This window comes from Ammodytes marinus (genome assembly GCF_949987685.1).
Source record: "Ammodytes marinus genome assembly, chromosome: 9".
In the NCBI taxonomy this organism is placed as follows: Eukaryota; Metazoa; Chordata; class Actinopteri; order Uranoscopiformes; family Ammodytidae; genus Ammodytes; species Ammodytes marinus.
Window position 1 is genome coordinate 31,991,320 of NC_137213.1, and position 7,500 is coordinate 31,998,819.

The following is a 7,500-nucleotide window of genomic DNA, read 5'->3' on the forward strand; positions in this document are numbered from 1 at the left end:
GCCCCATTTCAACTCTGTCTCTCGATACTATTAAATAAAGCTTGAAAATACCCAAAAAATTACTAAAAATAAAGAAACAAATTAAGAAATGTCGGCTGCTGCTGAACACAGTCCCTGAGTCTTCATTACCTTGTTCTGTTTGGGCCTTCACTGTGCCGCTCTCATGCTCCACAGAGCAGAGATATTTATACGTGCTGTTCTCTTGATTGATCCTTAAGATGGAGGCAGTGTGTCCAGACTCTCTGAGCTCCAGCTGCTCTCCCTGATCAGCGGTCACCTTCTCCACAGATCCATTCTCCTTCTGTCTTTCCCAGGAGAACTTGACCAGAGGAGGAAACATGTCTGAGGCCAGACACAGCAGGGAGCTCTGGCCCCCAGGGTGGGCGCTGGATGCTGCTGGGTACACGCTCACCACGGGCTTCACCACCTGCTCATCTGAAGTTGGACAGCAGAAACACACACACAGACACACAAATGCACATGCACACACACAAATACATACACACACACACACACACACACACACACACACACACACACACACACACACACACAACATACAAGTCCATTCATCATAATTTAAAACGTGTGATTATAATAGAAAGGACCATTAATGGGTGTACTTTTTTTCATATAACAATAAGCATACATTCACTAATTAATTTAAAAAAAATGTCTGTTTACATAATTTTTTTCTATCTTAATGTAATGTAACATAATTAGTGATTTATTGATAAAGATTGTCAATCTACGTGAGATTTCTTTGTTCCTTTATCTTCATCTTCACTTATCGTCTATGTATCAATATATAAGAGAGCCGCATAAACATCACTTAACATTCAATCATCAAAATATTTATGAAATGCTTCATACCACCATATTATCTAATCTAATGTTACTCTTAAAACACAAATAAATACATAAATAACATTACTTTTTATTTTCAATTTTAAAGTGAATGCATAATTACAATGATACGTTTAGAAATATCTGTTATACACTATAAAAAGGTATGATCTTTTTTAATACTTTTTCATTTAACACAGATATAATAAAACATATGTATATTATAATTAACCTTAACATAGAAAACAATTTAAATCAATACTATGTGTTACATTGAATGCCATACACTTTTCTCTCCCATCTAAAAAACTAAATAAATGATCAGTGATTTTGTAACAATTTTAGATTTTTCACATAATCTTTTAATGTTAAAAAGTATTAAATGTTCAGATATACCTTTGGTAAAGCCGATCATATAATACAATTTAATTCTTGTTAAAAAGCCTTTACATAAAGTATCTGATAATGAATATGTATCACTATTCACTTTCATATTACTTTCATCAAATAAGAGTTACATTAAGCATCATATAATATTCATACTAGATATTATTTAAAGAAAACAGAAAAACTTCAGATTGTGAGATTTAAAGGAAAGATTAAAGGAGGATTCTTTTCATGAATCATGAACGTGTTTTAACTGCTGCATGGCTGCAAGAATTCTCTAATTATGGAAAAACGAACATGTAGCAACAGGAGCTGAATAAAAACTAATTGTTCATAAAACAACTGAATGAAATAAATGTTTTTTCTTACCTGTTACATACAGTTTAGTTCCAGAGCCAAAGATGCGGGGGTACAAGTGTGGTGTTCCTTCCCACAGTGAAAACCACTGATACAAAAACCTGTCTGCTGCTGAATGTGTCAGCTGAGGTGAACCAGTCCAAGATAAAAAACGTTCCTAACTGTCACGGGAGGTGTAAGCGGTTAACTCTGGAGACGTAATCCCTGCTCTTAAATAAACATGTTTTTTAAAAATGAGAGAACAAAATTTAGCAGTTGCATTAAGCTTTTCCAGCAAAAAATAAAATAAAAATAAAAAACGAAAGTCATCAAAACACTTCCTGTTTCCGGTTTAATGCTTTTGATATGATTTAATTATTTGCACAATAAAAAAACTAAAAAGATATAGACAACAGAAAATATGATATGACGTAAAAGGTAAAAGGTAACAAAGTGTGCAGGTGAGAAAAAAAATAGGTGTCAAGGATATCTCTCCTCAAAGGTAATTTCATGTAAAATAATGAATAACATAAAAAGTAATTTAATCCACAAGATTATACAGAGGTTAAAAAGCAAGCAAAGTGATCTCTCCTGCTATTTGAACTGCAAAGTCCGCAATATCGATTGATCAGCTCGCTCTAAATGACTACCATGGACATATACAGAAAGCTAAATTCATTACATATGGTGAAACCGGAAGTGTCAACTGATTTTACTTTGTAATGTATCGCTGCACTTCCTGTCTGACCGTGGAGGATGACTGAGCTCTGCTCTCTTGATTGGCTTTCCTCGTGACAAAGAAAATATAAAACGTTCATAACTGTCACGGGAGCTGTAAGCAGACGACTCTGTAGACGTCATCCCTCCTCTGTAATAAACATGTGTTTTTAAAATGAGAGAACAACAAATTAAGCATTTACAGCAAAGAAATAATAATAATTCAAACGCTTCCTGTTTCCGGTTTGAGGCAGCGCCAGGAGCGTCATAGCAACAGTATAGCAACCAGTATATCAACCTGAAACAAATGTTGTATTTCTACATTTTCTTGGCGATGTCCAGAATAATATTCGTGATAACCATCAAACTACATCGTATACATTCACTGAGTGAAGATTGTGAGAGTAAGACACACATTTCTCACTAACAATGTTATCAAAAACCCATTTAATAGCTTATACATCTTAAAAATCTGCAGAATAAAAGCTGGGGCAATGGCGGTCACAGCTTGGGTTTCGTTTCGGCCGGGAGGACTTGAAAGTCACGTGACATGTACGCTGTCCATTAGAAATGAACAGGGGGAACAAATGTATGGTAATTCACAATTTCAAGGCCATTATTGTGAAATCTCTACATTTTGCGCTGTGGACCAATGTAGCTATTTTACATTTCACTGTGTGACTGGGTTGGCCAGATGTTTATCTGATGTTTATTTTGTTTATTTTGTCAAGTGTTTGATGGAAAGTATATCGCAAATTAGGGGCTGAAATATCCTTTGTTCTATGTTTAAAGCATAATGTAGCCCCTTTTACCCCAATAATATAGAGAGCAGGGCCCTAGGTTCTCTAACCCAACTTGTTTACTTCAATTGTAGTTTGGATTCCATATATTAATTTATACATATGTAAACAGCACCCTTAATTACTCCTGATTGACAGCTATAATGGCCCATGATGTACGGAATTCTGGGAACAAACTCAGCGTCCTAATAACCTGCTGCTGGATAAAGTCCTGAGCTGACATGTGTCCAACATTAGTCTTAAATATATTTAAGTGAAATGATGTGGTGAAAACAAAAAGAGCTTCTAGAAGTGTTTTCCTTCAGAGCAGAAACAGACTGTTTTCAAGCAGCAGAACAAAACAGACTATATACTGTATTCATCAAGACCATTATGATACACAACATTTTTTGAATTATGAAAAATGAATTATGATTATTATTTTATCCTCATTTGTGTTTGTATTTCCTCCTTTGTCTTCATTGTGTCAAACAACTACAAACCTGCTGGAAAATATGTTCAAAATATCAATAAATAGAAGCTGAACTAAATCCCTCAGCTCAGAGTGTTTGTGACTGTGAGGTGAAACCTGTGAACCTGGTCTGTGGTTCACTGCTCTCTTCCTGTCACTAACACTGTTTGACGTCTGTTGGTTTTTGTACAGGCTGCAGGGATCATTTCTCACTGTGGGGAACATACTTCATACAGGCGCAGTAGTAGGAGGCTGAATGGAGGAGTTTAGCTTTCTGGATCTTTAACTCAACGCGGCTCCGGTTCCCCACAGCTGAGAAATCATCTATCTGAGGATGATTGTAGCCTGAATAGACTTCACCATTATTCCTGATAATACGCAGAATCCCTCTGAATGTTTCTGTGTCTTTCTTCTGGAACCACCATACAGAACTATAATAACTATCACACTGGTCAAAGCCTCTACAGCTGATGGAGACTGTTTCACCAACTCTCCTGGTCACTGTGAAGTCGTCCTGAATCAGTTCTGCTGCCATGGTAACCAGCGCTGTAGAGAAACAGAATCAGAATCAGAAATACTTTATTGATCTCGGCTGTAAATTCAGTTTGTTACAGTTTGGTCCAATTTAGAATAAAAACACACGTAGAAAAAAAAACTAAGGAATATGTGCTAAATAAAACCACACTTAGAAGATATATAAGTGTAAAGAATATGTGCTTTATGCCACAAGGTAAAGCCAACAATACAAATCAAACACTATAAGAATAAGTAAATAAGTATGAATGAAACAGTGGGACAGATAGATGGAGGTCAGTGTGACAGTGTTTTGTTAAAGGTTGAGTGTGCTGGCTCCTGATTGGCTGGAAACCCTCACCTGAACACAGACAGCACAGAGCAGCAGCTTGGAGGAAAAGCATTGTGTGCAGTGGAGTTTCCTCTGGTGAACCTGGGGAGAAGTGGCGCTCTGACGCAGCCGAGGCCAAACCAGGACGAGCTGTGAGACGAGACGAGGGCCACGTGGTTTCTAACGGGTCCTCAGATCTCCCATCAGCCCCTGGGGCGGACAGATAAGACTGCTGCTGCTGCTGCTGCTGGTGCTGCTGGTGATTGACAGCTCAGAGGAAGCTGCTCTGTGGTTTTCTGCTGAGGTTGAGGTTTTATAGAGAGACAGGAATAATGTTTTTTTTGTTTAGTTTTACATGCAGTTACTTTACACATGCATTTCATCATATGGCGCTATGTACAGGTGTGTCTAAAAACATTTGAATATTATGGAAAATTTCAATTATAAAAAGAATGTGAAATATGTCAGGCCTTTGTTTTGTTTTAATTGAGATGATTACGTCTTACAGCTTGTGATTTCTTCTTAAATATCTAAATTTCTCTGAACAGATTTCATGAGAAGTTCAGGTTGTAATTTAAATACAACAATACAACTCAATAAAACTCCTGATTGTGATTTTAACCTTTAAATGTCCCTTTACATTTCGACCACCCCACAGCACTGAGACTGCTCTTGTTAAGGTCCAAAAACCACCTGAGGCAAAACTGAAGACAAAAAAATAATAATAATATTCATACATTTTCAATAAAGCATTTAACAGTTTACTTACATGCTAAATTATGAATAAGAAATAAATATAATAAATATAAATAAAAAAAGTATAGGGGAAGGTGGGGTGATTTGTGCAACTTTTTACTCAAAGTGATTTTAAAGTGAGGCCTTGACAGTTATGTCTCCAACTCAAATATGTACATATATTTCAGGATGTTGTGCATCCCTGGCAATAAAAACTTTGGATCTGGAATAAACTGTTTAAGAAATATAGCTTTCGGAAAAAAAGTTGTCTTGTCGCACAAATCACCCCACGTAGTGGGGTGATTTGTGCGTCATTGTGTCACAATGACAAAGTCACCATCATCATCTTTCTGGCCATCTGAACTCTCATCAGTGGTGTCGTTAAGTGGAATTGAGATGTCACTCTCTTCTGAGCTACTGTAGACAATCACTTTCTTTTGGTGACCAGCGTATACAGCCATGCCACTGGCACAACTCTCAGAAATGTACTTTGCACTAGTTGCTCCGTGCTTGTGGAACCAACTGCCACCTGACAAATGTGATTCCCCCTACATTTCTGCCTTTAAATCAAGGCTCAAAACCCATATGTACACCCTGGTGTTTCCTCCCCATTAACTATCTTACCTCTGCACTACTATCTGTGTTTATGTGGATGTATGGGCTTTACGTCTTTTATTTTGGTTATTGTTATTGTACCTTCATTGTTTACCTACTGAATGCACTATGTACAGCACTTTGGACAGTGCAAACTGTCATAAATGTGCTTTTATAAATACATTTTACTTACTTACTTACTTATAACTCACCCAGGCCCTTGCGCACAAATCACCCCATCCCCAGAATTTTGGATAATAGGCATGATGCAGCAATTTAGGGTTGACATTGTGCTAACTATATAGACTCAAAGTGTAGCATAAAACATGTGTCAAATGTTTTCAAACGTGTCTATAATTGTTCAGACACAATAATCAAAAAACCTTGATCATGGAAATTTTACTTTGAAAGGCAAAACACAGTTTTTTGAGCTTAAATGTGCTTATATCTTATTCCTTGTGTCTCCCTTCTTTACAGGATGAGTCAAATGGATGGCTCTTCTTAAATATGTGGTCACATTTCCAATTTCTTCCACGGTTTTCTAGAAACAAGGGGTTTTGCAACTTCCAAAATGCACAAATCACCCCACCTTCCCCTATAAAATACAAAAAAAAAAAAAGTCACACTTTTTTATTTCTTTACATATATCTTTATTGTTATGTTATTATAAGAAACCTTGCTCCTATTTCTGCATGTTCAACTGTTCTCAGGACACAACCACATTTCCTGGCTGAACTGAACACATATTAACTCTGTGCTATTTATTTCATAATTTTAAATATTATTACAAACCAGTTATATAAACTATTATGAACTATTTTTTTTAAACTTTACAAGTCATAAACCATCAACTCATTCTCCAGTTTCTATGACAGTTCATGAATCTGTTCTGTGCTGCTGTGAAGAATAAAACCTTTACGATGCTGCCCTCTAGTGTCTGCAGCAACACACTGCTTCAGACTGAACTGCTACTTTCACTACTACAACTGTTCCCACTACAATCAATGCCATTGTGTTTAGCCACTGTCCCTGCGTTCCAATCCCCATACTTCCCTACTATTTAGTATGCCAGAAAAAGATTTAGGATGTCCCAATACATGCACTTCAATTGTAGTATGCTGACAATACATAAATGCCCCACCAACTCCAATAGCATTTTGGAGTATTCGTCTTTATTCTTGACATTTCTCGACATCATGAAAAACAACTTCCTTATGATTTTTTTTCTCTCCTGTGGCCCTAAAACTCTTCTGTACTTTAGTATGTAGTGTAGTAAAAAGACTAAAACTCTTCTGTACTTTAGTATGTAGTGTAGTAAAAAGACTAAAACTCTTCTGTACTTTAGTATGTAGTGTCATGGATGACCTCACCGTCACCAAAGAATCTGTCCCAAGACTTTGGTGATGTAAAAACTAGATCTAGTGCCTCAGCAAAGGAAGTGTTGATTTGTGCTAAGTTTTTTAATGCGTCCTACACACACACACACACACACACACACACACACACACACACACACACACACACACAATACCACTGAGCATTTCACCCACACACAGCTGAACTCAAACCCACACTGGAAACAAAGCCTCTTCAACTACAAGTAAAAACAAACAAAAAAGCAAATCAAGTTGTATTTCACTTGTAATGAGTAAATCAATAAACATGCCAGTGGAACAAGTACAAATTCACTTGGTAATATTTCTTGAAATAAGATGTTAAAGGTTCAAGGTGTGTGTGTGTGTGTGTGTGTGTGTGTGTGTGTGTGTGTGTGTGTGTGTGTGTGTGTGTGT

The 7,500-nt window shown here is 36.7% G+C and overlaps 1 protein-coding gene across 1 annotated transcript in view; it reads right to left on the reverse strand.

The window, feature by feature from the left end:
- LOC307255495 (uncharacterized protein) overlaps positions 1–7,500 on the reverse strand; it is a gene marked incomplete at its 5' end in the record, with an annotated part of 12,641 nt that overhangs the window by 1,182 nt on the left and 3,959 nt on the right. The window contains 4 exons of the mRNA XM_080034180.1: positions 130–435; positions 1,603–1,701; positions 3,751–4,083; positions 4,412–4,637. Coding sequence (XP_079890306.1) covers positions 130–435; positions 1,603–1,701; positions 3,751–4,083; positions 4,412–4,637 — 964 coding nt within the window. The remainder of the gene's footprint in view (positions 1–129; positions 436–1,602; positions 1,702–3,750; positions 4,084–4,411; positions 4,638–7,500) is intronic.